The sequence below is a fragment of the Schistocerca gregaria genome, chromosome 6 (assembly GCF_023897955.1).
Source record: "Schistocerca gregaria isolate iqSchGreg1 chromosome 6, iqSchGreg1.2, whole genome shotgun sequence".
Lineage (NCBI taxonomy): Eukaryota > Metazoa > Arthropoda > Insecta > Orthoptera > Acrididae > Schistocerca > Schistocerca gregaria.
Genome location: NC_064925.1, coordinates 36317221 through 36343279, shown reverse-complemented (window position 1 = coordinate 36343279; position 26059 = coordinate 36317221). Strand labels below are relative to the sequence as shown.

Genomic DNA, 26059 nt, shown 5'->3' with positions numbered 1-26059 from the left:
TCCTCTAGGTGCCAGCCGCCGTGCACTCCCCGCTTCTGCCCACATGCAGCTCCGGACCCCTCAGAAGGCAGCACGCCGCAGCCGCGGTCGCGTCACCTCCTCCGTCCTCAGGGGAAACTTGAACAGCATGCTGCAAGCCGGGGACACTCGCTGCTAGTTTGTCTCCACGCTCTACCGTGCTGCTTACTTCCTCTCACTCCGGTGGCTTCTTATTTGCCTCCTGCTCTACGAACCCTTGGATTCCCACTGTTTCTCCCGCTGCAGCTGCCTCAAGTTTTCCCTGGCTCGGAGGCGCCAGAGCTGCGCGCTGATCTCACTGCCGCGACGGCTCACGCGTCATGACTTGCCGTTAGCCGCTGCCGGATTGCCTAAGTTGGTCTGCACGCCTGTAGCCAGGTCTGACTGCCAAGACGCTGCAGCTCATCTAGCGTTGCGCAGAGTGCACGCGCAGTATTTTACTGCGGACACCAGCTAGATTTACACACCAATCTTAAAACCTACCGAATCACCGAATCTCCCCACAACTTTGGGCCAATTTCCCTGCTTAGCTGCATGTATAAGCTCTTGCATACGTATATACATTAATATTTGTTCCATAGATCATGAATACGACATTTAGTGACGATGTGGAAAGTTTCACTTTAACACAGGTTTTCTTTATATATATATATATATATATATATATATATATATATATATATATATATATATATATATATATATATTAAAAACAAAGATTCCAAGACTTACCAAGCGGGAAAGCGCCGGCAGACAGGCGCCACTCCACCAAGAGTGTCTTTCCGCCGTCCACCTAACCTTCGTAACCTCTTGGTTCATCCCTATTAAATCCCCAAACCACCTTCCCTACCCTCTGGCTCCTACCCTTGCAACCGCCCCCGGTGTAAAACCTGTCCTATGCACCCTCCCACCACCACCTACTCCAGTCCTGTAACCCGGAAGGTGTACACGATCAAAGGGAGAGCCACGTGTGAAAGCACCCACGTGATTTACCAACTGACCTGCCTGCACTGTGACGCTTTCTATGTGGGAATGACCAGCAACAAACTGTCCATTCGCATGAATGGACACAGGCAGACAGTGTTTGTTGGTAATGAGGATCACCCTGTGGCTAAACATGCCTTGATGCACGGCCAGCACATCTTGGCACAGTGTTACACCGTCCGAGTTATCTGGATACTTCCCACCAACACCAACCTATCCGAACTCCGGAGATGGGAACTCGCCCTTCAGTATATCCTCTCTTCTCCATATCCGCCAGGCCTCAACCTCCGCTAATTTCAAGTTGCCGCCGCTCATACCTCACCTGTCTTTCAACAACTTCTTTGCCTCTGTACTTCCGCCTCGACTGACATCTCTGCCCTTACTCTTTGCCTTTAAATATGTCTGCTTGTGTCTGTGTATGTGCGGATGGATATGTGTGTGTGTGCGAGTGTACACCTGTCCTTTTTTTCCCCTAAGGGAAGTCTTTCCGCTCCCGGGATTGGAATGACTCCTTACCCTCTCCCTTAAAACCCACATCCTTTCGTCTTTCCCTCTCCTTCCTGAAGAAGCAACCATCGGTTGCGAAAGCTAGTAATTCTGTGTGTGTGTTTGTGTGTTCTTTCATGTGCCTGTCTGCCGGCGCTTTCCCGCTTGGTAAGTCTTGGAATCTTTGTTTTTAATATATTTTTCCCATGTGGAAGTTTCTTTCTATATATATATATATATATATATATATATATATATATATATATATATATATATATATACCTTCATATCTTATACATCTAACATCTACGTGATTACTCTGCTGTTCACAATAAAGTGCCTGGCAGAGGGTTCAATGAACCACCTTCAAGCTGCCTCTGTACCGTTCCACTCACGAACGGCGTGCGAGAAAAACGAGCTCTTAAATTTTTCTGTGCGAGCCCTGATTTCTCTTATTTTATCGTGATGATCATTTCTCCCTATGTAGGTGTGTGCCAACAGAATGTTTTCGCAATCGGAGGAGAAAACTGGTGACTGAAATTTCATGAGAAGATCTCGTCGCAACGAAAAACGCCTTTGTTTTAATGATTGCCACTACAATTCACGTATCATGTCTGTGGCACTATCTCCCATATTTTGCGGTAATATAAAACGAGCTGCCCTTCTTTGCACTTTTCCGTCTATTACTACGAACTGTGATCTTTCTGACAGGAACCGTGTTGAAAGCCTTCTGGAAATCTAAGAATGTGGAATCAATTTGACAACCCCTGTCGATAGCACTTATTACTTCATGAGTATAAAGAGCTAGTTGTGTTTCACAAGAACGTTATTTTCTGAAACCGTGCTGACTCTCTGTCAATAAATCGTTTTCTTCGAGGTACTTTATAATATTCGAATACAGTATATGTTCCAAAACCCTGCTGCAAATCGACGTTAGTGATATAGGTCTGTAATTCATCGGGTTACTCCTACTTCCCTTGTTGGGTATTGGTGTGACTTGAGCAATTTTCCACTGTGAGCGAGTGGTTGTATATAATTGCTAAATATGGAGCTATTTTATCAGCATACTCTGAGAGGAACCTGACTGGTATACAGTCTGGACCGGAGGCCTTGCCTTTAGTAAGTGATATAAGCTGCTTCGTTACTCCGAGGATATCTACTTCTATGTTTCTCACCTTGGCAGTTGTTCTTTATTGGGGTTCAGGAATATTTATTTCGTCTTCTTTGGTGAAGGAGTTTCGGAAGACCGTGTTTAATAGCTCTGCTTTACCGGCACTGTCATCAGTGACTTCATCGTTGTTATCGCGCAGTGGAAGTATTGATTGCGTCTTGCCACTGGTGTGCTTTATGTATGACCCTAATCTCTTTGGGTTTTCTACCAGATTTCGAGACAGAATTTTTTTGTGGAAATTATTAAAAGCATCTCGCATTGAAGTACGCGCCATATTTCGAACTTCTATAAAACTTTGCCAATCATGAGGATTTTGCGTTCTTTTAAATTTGGTATGCTTTTTTCGTTGCTGCTGCAACAACGATCTGACCCATTTTGTGTACCATGGGGTATCAGTACCATCACAATTTATGTGCTGTATATCTCTCAATTGATATCGATAATATCTCTTTGAAATCATTCTACAACTTTTCTACACTTACATAATCAGATCGGAAGGAGTGAAGACTGTCTCTTGAAAAGGCTTTAAGAGCATTTTATCAGCTCTTTTAAATATACTTTTCGTTTCTTTTTGATGGTTGTAGGTGTTACGGTATTCTGCCTAGCAGCAACCGCCTTGTGGTCCCTCTTAAAATTCATCTACTGAGTAGAAGGAGTTGTCATTCAGAAATTCTTTTAATTTGCTTTTGAATGTTGGTTGGCTGTCTATCAGACTTTTAATGCTGTTTAGCAAATGACCAAAGATTTCTTTGGCAGCATAATTCATCCCTTTCTATCGCAAAGTCAGATTTGATCCAGAATAGTGAAGATCTTCCTTTCTTCTAGAGTTGTAGCTATGCACTTCTCCGTTATTTTTGAATTGGGATGGGTTATTAATAACAAATTTTATAAGTGAAATATGTACTGCGAAGGTATTGTGAATATGCCGAGTTCCTTAAATAAATATCTACAAGGTGATCTTGGTGAGGCTACAGGTATTATTCTGATTAAACGCTTTTGTGCAATGAATACTTTCTCTCTTATTGACGAATTGCTCCAACATATGATGCCATATGAAAGTAGTGAATGAAAATAGGCATAGTAGGCTAATTTAATGATATGTTTATCAGCAGAATTTGCATAACGCAATAGTGTATATAGCTGAACCAAACCATTTCAGAAGATCATCGATATGTTTCTTCCAGTTCAATTTCTCATTAATGCACACATCCAGAAATTTTGAATATGCTGCCTTAGCAACAGACTACTGTTCATAGTTTATATTTATCAGCAGTGTTATGCCATTTAGTGTACAGAATTGTATAAACTGTGTTTTCTCAAAATTTAGTGAGAGTCCATTTGCAGAGAACCATTTAATAATTTTCTAAAAGACGTTATGTACAATTACTATACTTAAATCATCAGCAAAAAGAACTAGCTTTGCATCTTCGTGAATACAGAGTCGCAAGTCATTATATTATATTAAGAACAATAAGGGACCTAAGACTGAACCCTATGGGACACCACTCTTGACACCTTCCCAGTTAGAGAACTCTGCTGATTTTTGTAGGCTATCTGTACCGTTAATTTCAACACACTGCATTCTTCCAGTAAAGTATGAATTAAACCATTGTGCACTGTCATACTCATACCACAATAGTTAAGCTTATCTAGAAGAATTTCATGATTCACACAATCAAAAGCCTTTGAGAGATCACAAAACATCTTCAAGGAAATTCTGCCATGCATACGATATCGCTTGGCTTGTCAGTCCAAAGAGCTTGGTTAGTCAGAGGGAACACTAACGGAGCACTTAGCGCCCCTTAACTCATATTTCAAAATATGGAGACTGAAGGCCAGTACCAGTACGAGCGACATTTGTGCGTTTCACCTTAACAACAAAGAGGCTAACGCTGCTTTCAAGCCGGCCGGAGTGGCCGAGCGGTTCTAGGCGCTACAGTCTGGAGCCGCGAGACCTCTACGGTCGCAGGTTCGAATCCTGCCTCGGGCATGATGTGTGTGATATGCTTACGTTAGTTAGGTTTAAGTAGTTCTAAGTTCTAGGGGACTGATGACCTCAGAAGTTGAGTCCCGTAGTGCTCAGAGCCATTTGAACCATTTGAACTGAGTTCAAAGTGCGGTTTGGTGGCAATATTCTCCCTCACAACAACTACCCCAAATTCCTTGGCATCAACTCGGCTACACTCTATATAATAAAAAACCATCTGAAAAACGCATCAGCCAAACAAAAAACTCACATTCAGAGGCCATGTGACAAAACCTAAGGGGTCTGAATGGAGACTTTTCGTATATCAGCTCTTGCATTGGATTTTTTCGGCCGCAGAGTACTATGCTTCATTATGCTGTAATAGTTATTATACCAGCCAAATCGGTGCGAGCCGCCCGTTGTGGCCGAGCGGTTCTAGGCATTTCAGTCCGGAACCGCGCGAACGCTACGGTCGCCGGTTCGAATCCTGCCTCTGGCATGGATGTGTGTGATATCCTTAGGTTAGTTAGGTTTAAGTAGTTCTAAGTCTAGGGACTGATGACCTCAGATTTTAAGTCCCATAGTGCTCAGAGGCATTTGAACCATTTAGATCGGTGCGCAGCTCAGTAACGTGATGTGTACGATTACTGATACATTCAGAGCAACTGCTTTCTACTGGCTTCCCGTGCTAAGCAGTATCAACCCACCACAGATTCGCGGAACAGGGATCCTGCTTAGAGATTACCACAGCTTACTAGAGAATAAAGAACTACCCAGTCGTCACGACATTCCTGTATCACGAAGAAACAGGCTTCAATCGTAACACCCGCCACTACTGTGTGCTGAATAGCTGACCTACAAAGTAAGGACTGTGGTAGTGTGGATGTCATACGTGACAGGAAATTAAATGGATCCCGCGCTGGATGTGCTCGGCGCTATTACTCGCTATATAAGTGGCCTGTTGTGCAGTCTCAGAGTTGTGAGTGCGGTACACTGAAACACATATAAGAGAGGAGTGCGTCCTATGATGCTATAAGAGCACGTGTGATCTTGTGAATGCCAGGGCAACAGCAGAGGAATGGGTTAGGAACCAAAATCATTAATATTTTGTTGTTTTATTTTTATTTTATGTGGCGACATTCATTGCGTACTATAAATGTACTCCGTGTATGTGCGATACGAATGACAATCACTGTTGCTGTGACGAAGGACTGAAACGCAACCACCATCGTACATCACAGTGGAATTAAGTGGCGAGTTGGGAATTGCTTTTCAGAGAGGCCGACGGCCAGCTGCGCCACAGCTTGTTTAACAAGTTACCGCTGCCTTGGATGTTACTGCTGAACGGACAGTCACGGCAAAAGAGTCCACCGTCCGAAAAGTGTCGCGAACCATTGTGAAGCCGTATCCGAGCTAACTGACTGGCTGTCGTGGATGGATACGGTCGTAACATTGAGCAGCGTTTGTAGCCTGGAACGCAAACACGGCACGCAAATAACAAATGTTACCCCGTCGTGTGGAAATTAAAATATGTTTCATTCAATGGTTTATTTGTTACCAGTATTTCTCTTCTGCAAGTCGTCACAAATGTTTGGACAAAGTTTCACTGTCCTACAATCACTCGTTTTTCATGGCGTTCCTCTCAAGTAACGGAGGTTTAATTACACTCAAGAGCCAAAGAAACTGGATACCTGTGTGATATCGTGTAGGGCCCCCGCGAACACGCAACACGACGTGGCATGGACTCGACTGATGTCCGAAGTCGTGCTGGAGGGAACTGACACCATGAATCCTCCAGGGCTGTCCATAAATCCGTAACAGTACGAGGGGGTGGACATCTCTTCTGGACAGCTCGTTGGAAGGCATCTCACTTATGATGTTCATGTCTGGGGAATTTGGTGGCCAGCGGAAGTGTTTAAACTCAGAAGAGTTGTCCTGCAGCCTCTCTGTAGCAATTCTGTATGTGTGAGGAGACGCATTGTCTTGCTGGAATTGAAGTCCGTCGGAATGCACAATGGACATGAAGTTGCAGGTTATCAGGCAGGATCCTCACGTACGTGTTACCTTCAGAGTCGTATCTAGACGTACCAGGGGCCCCATATCACTCCAAATGCACGTGCCCCACACCATCACAGAGCCTCCACCAGCTCGAACAGCCTCCTGCTGACGTGTAGGACCCACGGATTCGGCAGGTTGTCTGCTTACCCGTACACGTCCGTCCGCTCGATACGATTTGGAAAGAGACTCGTCCTGCCAGGCAGTACGTATGCAGTCATCAATGTCGGTGTTGAGGGGCCCAGGCTAGGCGTAAAGCTTTGCGTCATGCAGTCATGAAGGGTACAGGAGTGGGCGTTCGGCTCCGAAAGCCCATATCGATGATGTTTCGTTGAATGGTTTCCCCCGCCGACACTTTTTGATGGCCCAGCATTGAAGTCTGCAGCAATTTGCGGAGGGGTTGCACTTCTGTCACCTTGAACGATTTTCTTCAGTCGTCGCTGGTCCCGTTCTCGCAGGATCTTTTTCCGGCGGCAGCGATGTCGGAGATTTGATGTTTTACCGCATTCCCAATATTCACCGTACACTCGTGAAATGTTCGTATGGGAAAATCCCCATTTCGTGGCTACCTCAGAGATGCTGTGTCCCATCGCTCGTCCGGCGACTATAACACCACGTTGAAAGTCATTTAAATCGTGATAACATGCCACTGTAGCAGCAGTAACCGATCTAAAACCGCGCCAGACGCTTGTTGTCTTATATATGCGTTGCCGACCGCAGCGCCGTGTTCTGGCTGTTTACGTATCTGTGTATTTGAACACGTTTGGCTATACGAGTTTCATTGCCGATTCAGTGTATAGCCAACTTGCACGTGACGATGTTTTCAGTCGGGACAACGGTTTCCAGCTGAGCTCGGCGCGGGATGTGGCGCTAGCAAAAATAGGCAAGGAGCTGTAATGTGAAAGCGGCGGAATAGAAAGCCGCCAGCGGCAGGCCTTTACGTCCGCCCCGCCCCCCCCCCCCCCCACCCCTTCCCCCGTGACCGGAGGCACGCCGCTGCGGTCCAGCGGCTTCAGAGGAACGAGCGGGCCGCCAAGTCGACTCTTCCTTCTCTGAATAAGACAACCGGGAACCTCGTCCAAACGTTGGGAGATGAGGCCACGACAAGCCTGATAACCCGCCAAGATTTAATCAATTAAGCTTTGATTTTCGTGTTAGTTCGGTTATGCCACTGCAATTTACATTATCGCCGACAGAAAGCGAAGTCGACAAATGCTACGCTTTGAAGCGACAGCTATAGCTGCCCAGGCGTATAAATTTTTGCGATGAGAGTCAGCAGCAAAAACAGCGATCCCATTCGGCGCCTAACGCAGCGTTGCCAGCCAGTCCCTGGCGCGGGTGGCAGCGCCTGCCTCCGCCACCGCCCTACTCGCACAAGACCGTAGGCGGCGACTGACACGCAGTAACACTGCCGCAGGTGTACTTATTATGGCCGCAAAGTACTTAAAATAGTAAGACATTAGGACCTGCGAATATCAGTTTAAAAGAGGAAAGCTGCTGCAAAAATAATTTTAAACTGCACTGCATGTTTAACTAGAAATACCTGCAGATATTTTATACAGGATGATTAAACTAAAATATAAGCTCAAATATTTCAGAACCGTTCATCATAACCGTACGAATTTTAAACAATTCCTCACTAAATTACGTGCAGTCTCTCTACGTAGCTACATTAATTACAGAGATCCGGGTATGAACTCGACGTTTTCAAATCGAATAACAGTAATTCATCTCGCTACCGTCGTAGTTCTAAATGAGGTGATTTCAGCTATGTTTGACTCTTCCAAATACGATTTGTAGCTTCAGACCAATTGAAAAAATTATCTGTTGTGAAGACGAAACTGACTGCTGTCATGGGAAAGTTGGTCATTTGCTAAAGTGAGTAATTTAACTAATTCATGGAAAATCTCATATAAAGATGTGAAACAATTACTAACAACGGGGTAGAGGGGCTGGCCAGTACTTACCTCAGCTCAGTACAGCCGATAGAAACACAAAAAACAACCGAAAATTTAAGTTCCTAGTTCTCGGAATAAATGTTCCTTCATCAGGGAGGAGAGAGGGGAAAGAAAGGGAAGAAGGGAAAGTGAATTTAGTTACTCACAACCTAGGTTATGAAGCAACAGGGAAAGGAAAACAGGGAGGGTAGCAAGGATGGAGGCATGGTTGTCAGACGGAAGCCAAAGATATTCTACTGTAGGTACTGTGCCAGCTTCAAACCAAAGAGGATGCATACAGAAGTAAAGAGGTGTATAGTATAAAGATGTAGGATGAAAAGATGCATGAACGGCTAAAGAGGAAAGGGAAAGAGGGGAAGACTGAAAAGTAAATGGGAGTGAGGTTGTTTAACGTAGGTTCAGTCCAGGGGGATGGCGGGATGAACTCAGGATGTGCTGGAGTGCAAGTTCGCATCTCCGCAGTTCAGAGGGACTGGTGTTGGGTGGTAAGTTTTCCTCACGTCAGTCGTTACCAAGAAGCGTCCGTACAATTTCCCGTTATAAAAGCTGAAGTTTGACGAGTTCGCGGAACGTGGTCCTGTTCGCAGAGAGGAGTGCACCGCTCGCTCGCTCGCCACCTGCACGCGGGCGCTGAAGCTGGGCCAGCCGGGTCGCGAGGGCAGCGGACGCAGCTTCCAGTTGTCGTCACCATACACGGTGACAATTATTGAACTATATCAAATAAAATTGTCGTAACTTCTGAACAGTTTGCGTTATGGCGTTCAAATTGCTCGGTTGGCCGCGGGATATGGTGTGCCCTAGTATGCGCACGTGTGGTTTACTTTGATGACGATTTTCATGTGGGTCGGTTTGTCCACAAAAGTGGCGCATGCGTCGGCCTGAGGATGAGCATTTCCCGACCGAGAAGCCTCTGCACCGTCAACGGGTGACTGCGTGCCGAGCAGTGTCCAGTCACGGAATAATCGGTGCCGTATTCCTCGATGGCACGCCGGCTACCGAACGGTACGTGGAGATGTTGGAAGATGATTTCATCCACATTATCCAAAGTGCCCCTGATTTCGACAAGATGTGGTTCGTGCGATACGGAGCTCGACCCCATGGAAGCAGGAGAGTGTCTGAGGTCCTTGAGCAGAACCGCCACTGGCATCATCTTCAAAATGGCTCTGAGCACTGTGGGACTTAACGTCTGAGGTCATCAGTCCCCTGGAACTTAGAACTACTTAAATCTAACTAACCTAGGGACGTCACACACATCCATGCCCGAGGCAGGATTCGATCCTGCGACCGTAGCAGTCGCGGAGCTCCGGACTGAAGCGCCTAGAACCGCACGGCCTCCGCGGCCGGCGGCATGATCTTCGATTGGCCGCCAGATTCTTCGGATCTGAACATATGCGACTCCTTTTTGTTGGGCTACACTAGAGATAAGGTGTAACCTCAGAACCGTTGCGGAGCTGTAAAGAGCCATTCAGGAGTTCATCGACAACATCGATGTTGCGACATTTGAGCAGATCTTGCAGAATTTCGCTATTCGTGTGCGCCACATCATCGCCAATGATGGCAAGCACATCGAACATGTCGTAACCTAATCGCAATATCTGTAGCGACGTTTAGATGTTGAATAATGAGTGTCCACGCCGTAGTTTGAAACTAATTTACGTTTTGTTCATATAGTTCCATAATTGTCACCCTGTATGATGCCGATTTAAAGAAATGTGGATCGACGACAGCGAATAGGAAAGAGCGAGATGTGTGTGTGTGTGTTTACGTGTATTCCTACATACGTCCTGACACCGTCGCACGTAAACATTTAATTTCTGTAGGGAGATCAGACTGGTGTTCCTAGAGACGCGTCAGTCAGCGTGCTATCGGCGGACGTGGCCTCACAGTCGTCTCTCCTGTAACGTTCCTGCGGCGCTTGACGTTAGGCTGGAACAGGTACTGTCCGAAGCCCAGGACTCGATTTCGTGGTTGGTCGGTGGCGCACGACTGCCCCCAACCGCCGGCACCTGCTGCCCCAAGTAACAGCTTGGCTCCCAGATCATCGTTTACGAGTCCTCCATCTTCTGCAACGGACGCAATATGTTAACGAACGTTTGGCATCACATATCCCCCACGTGCCACAAACACTCCTCATCTTGCCACCTGTGGCCCGCCGCTTGCTAGTGGCACTGGATTCGTACGCTTGTCACGGCTTGCTGTTCAAGGGTCGGTACGAGGTATTCACCCTCCCAGGGTCGGTTTGGACCTGTGTCACGTCCTTGAAAAAGCGATAGCCCTTTTCGTCAGCTTTCAGGTGCTGTTAAGGCACTGTTGTCCCCCGAGTATATTTCACATTCCACACAGATGTGTGACAGACCTGTCTGCATTTTGATTTTTATTCTATACTGTATACTAAAAGGCCAATATGGCATGAGTAAGGAACGCACAGTGAAACATAACGTACAACCGAAAAAGTTTTTGAAGGTCCGAAGAAGATACACGCCGAAAGCGGTCAATAAAATGTAGTTTCCGCGATCTTGGCTATAAAAAAAATATTTAAAGAGATTGTAGTAGAAGAGATGTGTTTCACAGTAGCGGAGATTACCAGGCGTAATAGCTCTTAAGCTTATCTATAATGAACATTTTGTCTTGTTTTGATAAATACTACTTACTCTCAGAATACGGAATGCCTTTTTTAACGCCCTATATAGAGGGGCGTAAGAGAGGAAATGAACTTTAAGGCAGTGTTAGAGAAACAGAATTAAATTACGAAGTGTGACTTAAGCAGAAGACAGTTCACGCTAAGTGCGAGCATGGCGGTGGCGTGCTGGATGTCTATTAAAGCGATTTACAAAATGTTAAAAATGGTTTGTAGAGGATTTTCATGTATGGATGAGTGGTTTGCGGATGCGGACACCACTTGTCCCGTCCTTACGGCTAGCTGGCGCAGGGCGCCGACATCGTGACTTGCAAAGCAAAGCCATTCGAATTCGTGTCAGGTTCCCATCTTGTTCATCTCTTTCATGCTAATCTACCAAGAAATCTTCTCATTCAGCCTCAAAAAATATCCCGTCCAGTGAGTCATTGTAGTTCCCAGCTATGGGTGCTCGGCCGTCCGTGTTTTTCTTTTTTTCTGATTACTAGCTTGGTACCCAGCATTGCCTAGGTTCAAATGGCTCTGAGCACTATTGGACTTAACTTCTGAGGTCATCAGTCCCCTAGAACTTAGAACTACTTAAACCTAACTAACCTAAGGACATCACACACATCCATGTCCGAGGCATGATTCGAACCTGCGACCGTAGCGGTCGCGCGGTTCCACACTGTAGCGCCTAGAACCGCTCGGCCACACCGACCGGCAGCGTTCCCTAGGTTTGTATTTAATCCAGTCTTCTATTAACCTCCTGCCCCCCCCCCCCCCCCGCCCTCTGTCCATCTTCACCTTCCTGCTCTCTTTGTCAATCTCCTCTTCTTTCCTTTCTAAGTCCATCTCCACCATCCACTTCCCAATGTCAATCACCCCCCCCCCTTTTCCCACCTCTCTGTGTTCACCTTCTCCTCCCCCTGTCTTTGCCATCTCTTTGTCTCTATGTCAACCTGTACCTCTTTCCTTTCTCACTCCATATCATCCTCTCCCTTTCTTTGCGTCTATTCTCCCCCCCCCCCCCCCCCCCTCCCCGCTCTCTCACATCATTTCCTCCTCCTGCGTTTCTGTAGCCATCTCCTGCTCCCCCTGTCCGTTTTTCGATCTCCTGCTACCCCCCTTTCCTCTCCACGTAATCATCCCTAAACCAATAGGAGATTACTGGTTCTTGCGCCTATTCTTCCCAGACGGTAAACAGAATGTGGATCAAGTTTGGTTAAAATCGGTGCAGGGTTTTTCCCCGCGAACGCACATTTCACATATACTTAACATATTTCCCACACATCTGTGCTCGTATTTGAGCTGTACCATTAGCGAATTTCACCTTGCGGTTTCTTTCGCATGAATCTCAATGCTCATGATGCCGTATCTCCTGAACTATGTACGCTGGAGGTAAATTCAGTAGTATACACGAATACTGTCTGAATATGTTGTCGCGAATACAGTTAGTAGTAACGAAGTAATAAAACGCCGTGATCCGTGCCGGGATTTTACTGCAAGAACCAGGATTGACTGGTGTGGATTACGTCGGTCGTGACAGGCACAATATAGCCACCCCGATGAATAATGAACTCCTAGGCAGTGGAGACACAAAAGAGATACCAGCAGAATATGCGATCGGTATGAAACGGGCAGAACTGATGATCTATAATGTCAATAAGCCTCAATCACAGAAACGGTTCGGAGGTACTTTACCCGAGGCTAATCTTGTAGCAGTTTGCGTCGGTGCTTGCAACTCTGAGCTCACTGGGTTTGGTTGTCCGGGACCGACGGCTGAAGGTATCGGAGTATACGACTAGGCAGACAGCTAGGAGCTGCACTTCCTGGTCGACCCCAGGGGTACTGCGCCCTTCGAGTCCACATCTGGCCTGACCCCCGCCACTCCCGTGCGGCCCACGCAGCCGGCAGTGTCAGGAAGCCCCCCAATCCGAGGAAAGCCCACTGGATTTATTATCTGTCCTACGTCGAGAACACAATAAATCGGACACTGCACAAATCTGATAACTTCAAAAAATTCACAAAACTGGAACACAAAGCAGCCCTAGATGCCGTTCCTCGCGGGGTTAGGGGGGAATACACGCCTTCCTAGAGGAGAGAACGCGGAAAACTTACGGGGAAATTTAAGGAGAGCAGCAACGACGAGGCCGCGCTACTGTGAGCGAGGAGCGTCGAAGCAGATGGAAGGAAAGTCTGGATTCCAGTGGAAAGTCCACATCCTCATTCCAGCAGGAAGAGCTGGGAAAGCAGGCGGTGGCCAGACTCTGCCACAGAATAGATCAGAACGGGCGCTCTCCCTAAGACCTGGAAAGAAGCAAAACTCATCGCGGCGCTAAAACCCGGAAATTCCGGAGATAACCAGAGATAACGAGACATCATAGCACGGACAGTACCCGCACTGAAAGAAGCTCTTACAGCCTTAAGTCAAGCAAGTAAGAAGATGGGCTTATGATAAATGAAGTACATGGCCTGTGGGAAAGCGTGTCAACCCAATATGCCGTCAACTTCCAGTGTGAATTGATACACGTTTGATAGAGTGGATAGCTTCAAGTGTCTTGGTTCCACGGTCACTTGCTTTAATGACATCTCAACTGAAATGAAGATTAGGCTGATATCAGCAAATAAGGCATATTTGACCTCCAGTATCAAGATTCCTCAGCTGCCCAACAAAATTCACCATTTATAAAACCCTTGTTACACCAGTTCTCAATTATGCTTCGGAAACCTGGCCCTTGACGGAAACCGATGCAATGCTACTCGACGGATTTGAGAGGAAAGTTTTGAGGAGAATAATTCTCCCTGTGTATGAGAGAGAACAATGGAGGAAAAGGTACAATACAGAATTGTACACTACATATCCCGATGTTCCTGTAATAAAAATCATACTATCAGAAAGGACGTGATGGGCAGGTAAAGTGGCAAGAATGGAGGAGCGTGAGGTGGTAAAGAAGATTCTCTTTGGTAATCCAGGAGGACAAAGAGGGCGAGGTGAAGGTCGAGCAGGATGGAAGGGTGGAGTCGAAGAGACCTACGGAAGATCGGATGCAGAAACTGGAGGAGGGTAGCGTGTGACCTTGATGGATGGCGGGAGCTCGCTGGGAAGGCCAAGGTTGATCCTGAAAGAAAAAAAAATCGGAAGGATTTCTGACTGATATCCCCGCTATGTACGTACTACAAACTATTAGAGAGATTATTGCTCCATAAATCGACACCAGACTTCCTACATACCAAGCGAGTTTTCGAACAGTAGAAATTGTTGCGACCTAGTGCTGCCCCTCACAACCTACATTGAGAAAGGCTTGCAAAACAAGACGAAAACCGGTCTGTTTCTCATATATCTTACACCAACTTACGATACAATATGGATTGAGAGGCTACTGCTTAAGCTAGCTAGAACCATCAAATGCAAAAAGACATATGTCTTACTCAACAAGTGGTGACAAACAACGACATGAAGTTCGTGGCACGAACAGCAAGAGCACCGTGTCTGAATGCTGCCCCCCCCCCCCCTTCCCCGCGGGGCACGGCACCAGCATCAATTCTTCTCAGTCTGTATGCTGCCGACATGCCAGACACGATACGAGATCACGTAAATTCTCGTACGCGGACGATCAGGCCATCGCAGCCACGGCAGAACACTGAACGCAGACCTGCACGTACTGTAGACCTACCACTCCAGGTGTCACCTTCGTCCAATCCTAACGAAAAAACCAGCAGCATAAAGCACCTTCACACTACAGATAGGAATAGAAAACTACACCTCTCTACGAATGGCCGACGCATCGGGCATGACGATAAGCCGATAAGCCTAAATGCAATGCATTGGGGTGAAATTAGATCGCAGTCTAACGTGTAACTCACATTCAGAATATTCAAAAAAGAAATCAAAATCCCCTAACGCTACCATGTCGGAATTGTCTGGGACAACGTGTGGTTGTGGAGTGGATACATCGAGAGTGTGAGCTCTAGTCCATAAACATAGCGTAGCTGAATACTGTTCACGAGTCTGAGTGAGAATTACACTCGTACCAGCTGAAGGAGCCAGAAGATTAACAGCCGGCGGCCTTGCCGGCTCCCGCTCTCGGCTAGCCGGGTGCACTCAGCTGTTGTGAGGGCAGTTGAGGAACTACTCGATCGAGAAGTTTCTGCTCTGCTCACTAAAACTGGCAGCAGTGTGCTGCCCACATGCCCCCCATATCCACGTCCACTGACGGCTATCGGGTGAGAATGACACGAAGGTCGGTCGGTACCGTTGCACCTTCAGAGGCCTGTACGGACGGAATCAATCAGACGTAGCATTATAAGAATATTTGTAAAGAGTAGTGTGACTCAGTATAGAGCTATGAGAATATTTTAGTTAATACATTAGGTTGTGAAATGCCGAACGAATAAATGCAACTGCACGAACAGCAAAAAATGTAGTAAGCCATAAACATTTTTCCTTTCGTCATTTTGCAAGGTTTGTCAAAAAGAAAAAGTTTCGTAAATGTTTGAAATTATACGTAAATTTTGTTAGAAGTGGCGAAGAGCTGTCATTGTCAAGTACTGGATGAACAGGGTCTGGGTAGGAGGAGATGTGGAACATACATACATACTAGTACATACGTCATCCGTTTTTGTAATATGTATTGATTTTTTAAACTGCGAGCTACCTTGACAGTGGTGCGAGACGGGCTGCCAGCGGAGGCGCAACGGATACGCCGTCGCTGCCTGTCTGCCGCCAGGCCAGCTGCTGCGACTTCACCATGCCCCCCCCCCCCTCTGCCCCCCCCCCCCCCCCACGCCCTCCTCCACTGACGCAGAGCAGCGGGCTGCTGGTTGACGCAAGAACACCACCGCCCCCCATCCCACCACTGTGGCACGCAGTCACCGGTTCGTTCGAGATCCAGTTGCAACCACGCGTATGTGTTCGAAGCAGGCTTTCTCCCAGTTCCTGTGATTCGTGACAGGGTGAAAGCTATTCGAGGTGCGGCCATTGGACGCTTGCAACCAGTTTCCATTGATCAGAGGAAATTCTTGTGACTGGCTCCAAAGCCTTTAGTAAGTCTGCCCCAAAGACATCAGCCCGCGCATGTACAGAGCCTTTTGTGTTCAGTCTCGTAGCATTCTCGTTGAAGATAAGAAGTTGAAGGTTCCTGCTAGCCTTCTAAGGCAACTGTATATCTCAAACTTATGACACTTTAATACATCCTAGTATAAATTTTATTCTCTTATTCGGTTTTTCTGTAGAAATGTGTTACATACATGTAGCCTGGTGTATCAAAAGGATCTCACTGACCTTTAACGTAACTTTCAAAATGAATAAATTGTTCTCTTCCATACAAGCATCCATTCACAAGAGCCGACATCCGACAAGTTCTATGTACTGACTTGGCAGAAAATCCGAAGAAATTTTGGTCCTATGTCAAAGCGATAGGTGGATCAAAACAAAATGTCCAGACACTCTGTGACCAAAATGGTACTGAAACAGAGGATGACAGACTAAAGGCCGAAATACTAAATGACTTCTTCCAAAGCTGTTTGACAGAGGAAGACTGCACCGTACTTCCTTCTCTAGATTGTCGCACAGTTGACAAAATGGTAGATATCGAAATAGATGACAGAGGAACAGAGAAACAAATAAAATCGCTCAAAAGAGGAAAGGCCGCTGGTCCTGATGGGATACCAGTTCGATTTTACACAGAGTACGCGAAGGAACTTGCCCCCCTTCTTGCAGCGGTGTACCGTAGGTCTCTAGAAGAGCGAAGCGTTCCAAAGGATTGGAAAAGGGCACAGGTCATCCCCGTTTTCAAGAAGGGACGTCAAACAGATGTGCAGAACTATAGACCTATATCTCTAACGTAGATCAGTTGTAGAATTTTGGAACACGTATTATGTTTGAGTATAATGTCTTTTCTGGAGACTAGAAATCTACTCTGTAGGAATCAGCATGGGTTTCGAAAAAGACGGTCGTGGGAAACCCAGCTTGCGCTGTTCGTCCACGAGACTCAGAGGGCCATAGACACGGGTTCACAGGTAGACGCCGTGTTTCTTGACTTCCGCAAGGCGTTCGATACAGTTCCCCACAGTCGTTCAATGAACAAAGTAAGAGCATACGGACTATCAGACGAATTGTGTGAGTGGATTGAGGAGTTCCTAGATAACAGAACACAGCATGTCATTCTCAATGGAGAGAAGTCTTCCGAAGTAAGAGTGATTTCAGGTGTGCCGCAGGGGAGTGTCATTGGACCGTTGCTATTCACAATATACATTAATGACCTGGTGGATGACATCGGAAGTTCACTGAGGCTTTTTGCAGTTGATACTGTGGTGTATCGAGAGGTTGCAACAATGAAAACTTGTACTGAAATGCAGGAGGATCTGCAGCGAATTGACGCATGGTGGAGGGAATGGCAATTGAATCTCAATGTAGACAAGTGTAATGTGCTGCGAATACATAGAAAGATAGATCCCTTATAATTTAGCTACAAAATAGCAGATCAGCAACTGGAAGCAGTTAATTCCATAAATTATCTGGGAGTACGCATTAGGAGTGATTTAAAATGGAATGATCATATAAAGTTGATCGTCGGTAAAGCAGATGCCAGACTGAGATTCATTGGAAGAATCCTAAGGAAATGCAATCCGAAAACGAAGGAAGTAGGTTACAGTACGCTTGTTCGCCCACTGCTTGAATACTGCTCAGCAGTGTGGGATCCGCACCAGATAGGGTTGATGGAAGAGGTAGAGAAGATCCAACGGAGAGCAGCGCGCTTCGTTACAGGATCATTTAGTAATCGCGAAAGCGTTACGGAGATGATAGATGAACTCCAGTGAAAGACTCTGCAGGAGAGACGCTCAGTAGCTCGGCACGGGCTTTTGTTAAAGTTTCGAGAACATACCTTCACCGAAGAGTCAAGCAGTATATTGCTCCCTCCTACGTATATCTCGCGAAGAGACCATGAGGATAAAATCAGAGAGATTAGAGCCCACACAGAAGCATACCGACAATCCTTCTTTCCACGAACAATACGGGACTGGAATAGAAGGGAGAACCGATAGAGGTACTCAGGGTACCCTCCGCCACACACCGTCAGGTGGCTTGCGGAGTATGGATGTAGATGTAGATGTAGTAATTGGTGGGTCACATTCTTCACTCATTGCTACAAATGACATAGGCACACGTAGGCTTCCGCAGCCGTTGTCACAATTACCAATACACCCTGAGGAACGCGCCTTGCAACAATCGCCGAAACGTCGGAATTTTGTAGTTGACAATGCGGCCTCAAAGCCAGAAGAATGTTATTGACTACGGGCACGTTGCGCTCGCTTGCTGTAAGAGGTGAGGCGGAATATCCAGAAGTGAACATGCGACGCTGCGACACACGCACACGTATCAGTGACATCGAGCTGCCTGCCAGGATGTTGACCAGTCGGCACACTGCGCTCACTCTCTGCCAACCAAACCACCGACAATTTGTCTTCAAATCAGGTCATTTCGTGCATTTGCAATGTTTGGGCATTTACTACCTTGTTGTTTATCAATGTATTGCCAGTCAATGTATTGTCAATCAACAACAAAATTTGTGTTACCTACTAAAATATATGAGACAAACTGATTAAATTTTTTCATCATATTCATATTACCAAAATATGTGGAAGAAAACAATATTGATGAGGAAAGTGGTGTCAGGAATAATTACGAACTTCAGTTAACGTTTTGTACCACTAGTTCTCCGACATGTGGCGACAGCAAGTGGGAAACAAAACATTTGACTCAGTTTCACCATAATCGATGTTCTAGGAACTGTAACGTATCTTTAAATACGATAATGAAACAATGCGCCACTGACGCATTTTTTCGTACTTCGTTGAAGCATTTCGAGAATTTCTTTCCCCATCCGCATGATCAAATATTTATATTACTGGTTGTATGCTGTGTTGCCTGTCTTGCACCGTACCTATCTTTTTGTGGTTATAAGATACTCTGCCTTCCCCCATTATGCAGAAAATAAGACAGACGCTTGCCATCACTCATACTGTTAAACCTCAAAAAGACAATACAATGGAAGAGACGCACAAAACACATACAAACAGCACACAAAATACTTACGTAAACATTTTCACTAGGCATTAAATTATTGAAATTTCTAGTCCTAAGCATTAAAAAAAAGAAAAAAAAACATATCAGGTGCGCTGTTTGATTATTTAAATCAGAAACATTTGCACAACGCGAAGAGAGTAGAGGTATCATCCAGCGCTACACGTGGTCAGATAGCGAAACACGAGAAATATGCGTTCGAGTAAACCCACGGCGATCTGACGGTCGAAACTATCACGCAATGGAGACAGTTTAAATACGGTTGCACTCAGTTGTAACGCTTCGGCCACCGTCTCCGTGACGTAACGGAAATACCAGTGTGTCGCAGGAGCCGTCAGTGAGGAGAAGGTGGACCCAGCAGCAGGTACGGCAGTCGCAGAGTTAGTTCTCAGCAACAGCAAATTCGTCTCCCGTGCCGTGGCTTCAACTTTTGTGCTACAGTAAGCCACCTGCGAATGAAACTCCTGTTTCAGCTGCGAAGAAGATTTTTAAGTTTCACTACACAGCGTCTACATCTACATCGTGCTTCGCAACCCACGGAGTGGTGTGCGGCGGAGCGTACTTCTGATACCACTAATTGACCCCCCCCCCCCCCTCCTGTCCCTAAAGCACTCGCGAATGGCGCGTGGCAACAATGAATGTCGCTAAGCCCCCGTGTTAGTTCCTGTTTCTCCAATTGTCTCGTCCCGGTCACTTCGTGAGATGTATGTGAGACGAAGCAATCTGTTGTCCGACACTTCCCGGAAAGTGCTCACTCAAAATGTCGACAGTAAATCTCTCTATGACGCTCAACGCTTCTCTTGCAACGCCTGCCGTCGGAGTTTGCTGAGATGTCTGTAGCGCTCACACGACTGTAGAAACCGCGACGAAACGCGCCGCGCTCCGTCGGTTCCGCTCTGTGTCTTCTACCAGTCCCACCTCGTAAGTACTCCGTATTGATGAACAACACTCGATAATCTGTCGAACAAGGGTCTTGAAAGCCACTCCCATCCTTCACCAGTTACATTACCTCCACATTCTTCTTGTAATGTCAGTCTGTCATCTGCTTTTGCTGCTTTTTGGTTATATGCGGTCGTTCCACTTAAGATCGCTCTGGATAGTTTCTCCTAGATATTTTACAGTAGATACTATTTCCAGCAGTTTCTCATCAGTCGTGCAGTTGTACAGTAGCGGATTTCCTTTCCTGTATGGGGTGATTCAAAATAACTGTACACAGTCGTGAACATAATGTATGCATCAAAGTAAGAGTAAAACTTTAAATAAAGTTTTGTCTGAAACTTCTTCATTTCCGAGATATGCATTGGAGTAGGGACACAAGTGCACCACAAACAACTCAATATTAATTCTTCTCGGAAAACAATGACACGAAGGGACGAGAAATTCAACACAACTTCGCACTATATTCTTATCCCAGAACACGTTGAAAATGATGTCCGTGACGTGACGTGACAGTGACGTGTAGCCTGCAGAGACTGAAAACGCCGACGGGAGTGTAGCTGACAGCGCTCACCTGGAGTGTTTGGGATGTGGTGGACAGGTGGTGAATAGATGAAGGGGGGGGGGGGGAGGAGCGGCGAGTTAGTGCTGTGCTATGCTCCGCATAAACTTTCACCGCTGACCATCCTTCTAATGCAAGTTTCTTACATTTACTTACTGCATTTTCAATTGATAGCATTCAAGTTTTTGTGTGACGCAGTCTTCTTCTGAAATTACAAAAATCGCACCGGAAAAACCAACATTTTTTCAAACATGAAAAACTCTTTCGAGATGCAATATTGTCGTGTACCTATTCAAATCCTATTCATATTTAAAACTGTGGCAGTGGAGAAAATCTGCTCAGTGCTGTTCATGTGTGACATTTCTGCTCTACTACACACCGTTAATTAGCAAGTCAAATCAGTGGTTACCAAACTGGACTCGCGTTCGGGAGGTGGACGGTTTAAACCTGCGTCCGGCCATCAAGGTTTAGATTTTCCGTCATTTCCCTTAATCGCTCCAGGCAAATGCCAGGATTGTTCCTTTGAAAGGGCACGGCACATTCCCTTACCCATTCTCGAAAAATCCGAGCATGTTCTCCGTCTCTGATGACCTCGTGTGGACGGGACGTCAAACCCAACATTCCTTCCTTCCTTCTAATCACATTAAGAGCAAGTATTTCCACAGCAAAAAACATTTCGGAATATTAGCAATGCGAAACTAACACAATTTTTGATTTGGAAGACAGAGAAGTTGTTAAAATATTAAAGAAAATCACTTCATGCGTAACTCCAACGTGATTCGTTAACGAACGTTAGTTGGGACCATACACATATGAAGCCACTTTGTTCACAGCTATTTTTGACTGACATTTACTTGACACACATTGGTTCGTTTGAGAATGGACGTATCCGAAACCGATCACTGACTAAACAAACATCTGCCTGCCTCTTTCTGCATCACAAACTCAGTTCACTTACGAAAGACCATCTTCCATTTCTAGGTAGAAGGTGATGCACGGCCAATGAAGTACGGTTAATCGCCCTCACGTTATGTAGCTAGTTTTAAAAATACAAAGATTTTTACTGACGATAAAACTCTTCAACCGAAGAATTAACAGTTCGTCCGGGACTCTCTCTCTCTCTCTCTCTCTCTCTCTCTCTCTGTCTCTCTGTGCAACTCTTCCTTACCGTCCACTATGTGCATTTCGTTCCTACTATCTCTGTCCATCTCCTACTCTCCAGTTTCTCTGTCCTTTAGCCTTGGTTATTGTTTCTGCAAACGAGATTTTGTTGGCAATTGAAGTCGCTTACAAAGAAACGATAAATCGGTTGGGATTATAGGCATCCGGGGCGTAAGACAGCCTTCTCCATCTGTGAAGATGGCAGTATTTCGCAGTGTTTTATTCTGTGGTTCAGTAGAACTACAAAGTTTTAGACGATCCTGACTCCGTAGTAGCATTCTAACCATAAGCCGATAAGCTATAAATACAGCTTTACTGTTTTGTGTAAAATCGACGATGAGGAAGAGGACGTGTTAGCTATATATTTTTTGTTTAGAATTTGAGAAGAATGTAATTTGGAGAAACAATTTGTCTAGTGGTTTACGTGCCCTGCTATAGTAATTAAAACTCACTCAGAGAAAGACAGCGAAACGACATACTTTCGCAGCACAGCGCAGGATTTTCTTGCACGCAATTGGTTTTATATACGAGGGTAAACCCAAAAGTAACGTCTCCTATTTCTTTATAAGTACATACACCTGTTTATTTCTACAGTGATTTACATCAATTTACAGCTTGAACAGCTATTGTAAGACATAATCACCATTTCTGTCGATGCATTTTTGTAGACGCTGTGGCAGTTTTTGTATGCCCAGTCATACCAGCTCGCCACCATGCTGTTCAGAAAGTTATGAACCTCTTCTTACACCTCGTCGTCGAAGCTGAATCACCGGGACCACAATTAACGCTGACAGGTACTGTGAGGCCCTGAAAAAACTGAAACGGGCAATTCAGAGCCGGAGAAGAGTAAGAATGAGGAAAGAAGTACACATTCTTCACGACAACGGTCGCCCACACATCGCTCGGCAAACCGTTGCTCTCCTGCAACAGTTTCAGTGGAACTTAATCACCCACTCACCCTATAGTCTTGACTTGGCGCCCAGTGATTATCACCTGTTCCCTAGGTTAAAAGAACATTGGGCCGGAAAGCGGTTCATTGTGGCGAAAAATAGCTAAATGTTCAAGCTGTAAACTGATGCAAACCATAATAGAAATAAACAGGTCTATTACTTATGAAAAAATAGGAGACCTTACTTTTGGGATTACCCTCGTATATGACTATCGAAATTTTGCATCAGCACTTCACAGAGTTTGGGCGAGATCGTGTAATAGGGCTACGAAAAAGTGGATGTTTCCTCTGCGATATTGGAGGAAGACGTGGCCGGACTGTGGCCACGGCACACGATTGCCGGCAGCGGCGGTCACGTTAGTGTAGGGTCGCAAGAAGACAGCGCTCCGAACGGCCACGTGGCAGGACCGAGGTTGTGTTCGGCGTGCGACTGTCGCGCGTCGCATTGCACCTGCAGCAGCACTTGGCACTGCACTGACACAGCGTACTGTCACAGGTCCGCCCTGCAGCGTACATTCCACCGACCCCAGACCACTGCCATCTGCGGCTTCGGTGGCGGGGGCTCTTTGGAGGGCAGGATGGAGGTGTTCGTGTTTTGCGACGAAAGCTGGTTCTGCCTCGGTGCCAGTGGCGCCCACGTGTCGGTTAGGAGGAGGCCGAATGGCTGCAACCAATCTGTCTACGTGCTAAACGTACTAGAACAACCTTTATTTCCGTCCATCGTTAAGCGATTGTCAGAACGAAAAAGTTTCCAAAAGGTTTCAAATTATGTATAAAGTTTGTTGTGCCCTCATTCTGAAGTATTGCATCAATGCAGCCTGGGTACTTAACCGTCGTGCACCCACTCTTTTCTCACCCCCATTCCAACCGCTTTGATTTGCTCCATACTGAACAATCATATACAACCGTTCGTTCGGCGAAAGATCCGTATCCAAAGACTGGAAAGTTGCACACGTCACACCAATATTCAAGAAAGATAGTAGGAGTGATCCACTAAATTACAGGCCCATATCGTGAACGTCGATATGCAGCACGATTTCAGAACATATATTGTCTTCGAACATTATGAATTACCTCGAACAAACGGTCTATTGACACACAGTCAACACAGGTTTAGAAAACACAACTAGCTCTTTATTCGCATGAAGTGCTGGGTGCTATTGCCAAGGGATTTCAGATCGATCTCGTATTTCTGGATTTCCGGAAGGCTGTTGACACTGTACCACACATGCGGCTCGTAGTGAAATTGCGTGCTTATGGAATGTCGTCTCCGTTATGTGACTGGATTTGTGATTTCCTGTCAGAGAGGTCACAGTTCGTAGTAACTGACGGAAAGCCATCGAGTACAACAGAAGCGATTTCTGGCGTTCCCCAAGGCACTGTTATAGGACCTTTGTTGTTCCTTATCTATATAAAAGATTGGAGAGATAATCTGAGCAGCCGTCTTCGGTTGTTTGCAGATAACGCTATCTTTTATCGACTAATAAAGTCATCAGAAGATAAAAAAAACCTCTAAAACAATTTAGACAGATATCTGAATGGTGCGAAATTTGGCAGTTGACACTAAATAACGAAAAGTGTGACGTCATCCACATGAGCGCTAAAAGGAACTCGTTAAACTTCTGTTGCACGATAAATTAGTCTAATCTAAAAGCCGTAAATTCAACTAAATACCTAGGTATTACAATTTCGAACAACTTAAATTGGAAGTAACACATAGAAAATGTTGTGGGGAAGGCTAACCAAAGACTGCGTTGTATTGGCAGGACACTTAAAAAATGTAACAGATCTACTAAGTAGACTGCCTACACTACGTTTCTCCGTCCTCTTTTAGAATACTGCTGCGTGGTGTGGGATCCTTACCAGATAGGACTGGCGCAGTACATCGAAAATGTTCAAAGAAGGTCAGCACATTTTATATTATCGCGAAATATGGGAGAGAGTGCCACAGAAATTATACAGGATTTGGGCTGGAAATCATTAAAAGAAAGGCGTTTTTCGTTGCGACGGAATCTTATTACGAAATTCCAGTCACCAACATTCTCTTCCGAATGCGAAAATATTTTTTTGACACCGACTTACATAGGGAGGAACGATCACCACGATAAAATAAGGGAAATCAGAGCTCGCTGTACGAGATTGGAATAACAGAAAATTGTGAAAGTGGTTCGATGAACCCTCTGCCAGGTACTTGAATGTGATTTGCAGTGTAGCCATGTAAATGTAGATGTAGATAAGTAGGTGAGAAAGTGAGTTACACGTGTACCAAGTTTGGTGAAAATGAACCCAGTGTTTTAAAAGGACATTTGGAACATACTGTACGTACATAGACGCATTTTGATAATATGTGTGGATTCGCGGGCTGCAGCTCGTGTCGTGTGCAGAGTGGCTGACAGAGCGCGTGCTGTGTTCCAGGGCCGCCGCCGCCGCCGCCGGCATGCAGCCCTCCTCGCGGTCCTGGGTTCGACCCCGGGTGCGGGCGGTTGCCGCGCTCCTCGCCGCCTGCCTGCTGCCTTTAGCCGCCGCCAAACCAGGTACGCCTGTGTGTGTGTACACACGTACAGCCGCCTCTGGGCGTGTGCGTCCCTCCCTCACGGACTGCTCCGCTCTCTTCCACTTGCACCACATTTCTACGATTACAGATGAGCGCCGGCGCCAGCTTCCTGCAGTATTGCGACCCACTTCTCTGACGAAATAGCGTTGGAAGATACCAAGATTTTCGAGCGCTATTAAGTGCGCAGTGCTTCCAACAGACTACCAGCTGTAGAAGTATGAAAGCGGAATTTGGTTGCAATAATTACACGTCTGTTTTTTGAAACTGATAAGCAATATTTTATTCTAAATATTTTCCATTGCTACTTATACAATTCTCCCACCTCTCCGGCAGGTTCTTTTGAAGCGACCCAGTCAGCGAGCCATTTTCGTACATTTTAATACGTATTGAAGCGCTGTTCAGCGAGAGCGTGTCCCAGTGATGCAAACAGATGATAATCGGACGGAGCCAAGTCTGGAGAACAAGCCGCATGCCCTAGTATTTCCCAACTGAACGCCTCGATCGTTTCCCGGACCCGTTTCATGGGGCATTATCACGGAGCAATATGACTTTGTGTTGC

The 26059-nt window shown here is 45.9% G+C and overlaps 1 protein-coding gene across 1 annotated transcript in view; it reads left to right on the top strand.

The window, feature by feature from the left end:
• The window catches only part of LOC126279125 (cadherin-99C), a 637420-nt gene that overhangs the window by 254644 nt on the left and 356717 nt on the right, over positions 1-26059 (top strand). The window contains exon 2 of the mRNA XM_049979608.1: positions 25362-25480. Coding sequence (XP_049835565.1) covers positions 25362-25480 — 119 coding nt within the window. The remainder of the gene's footprint in view (positions 1-25361; positions 25481-26059) is intronic.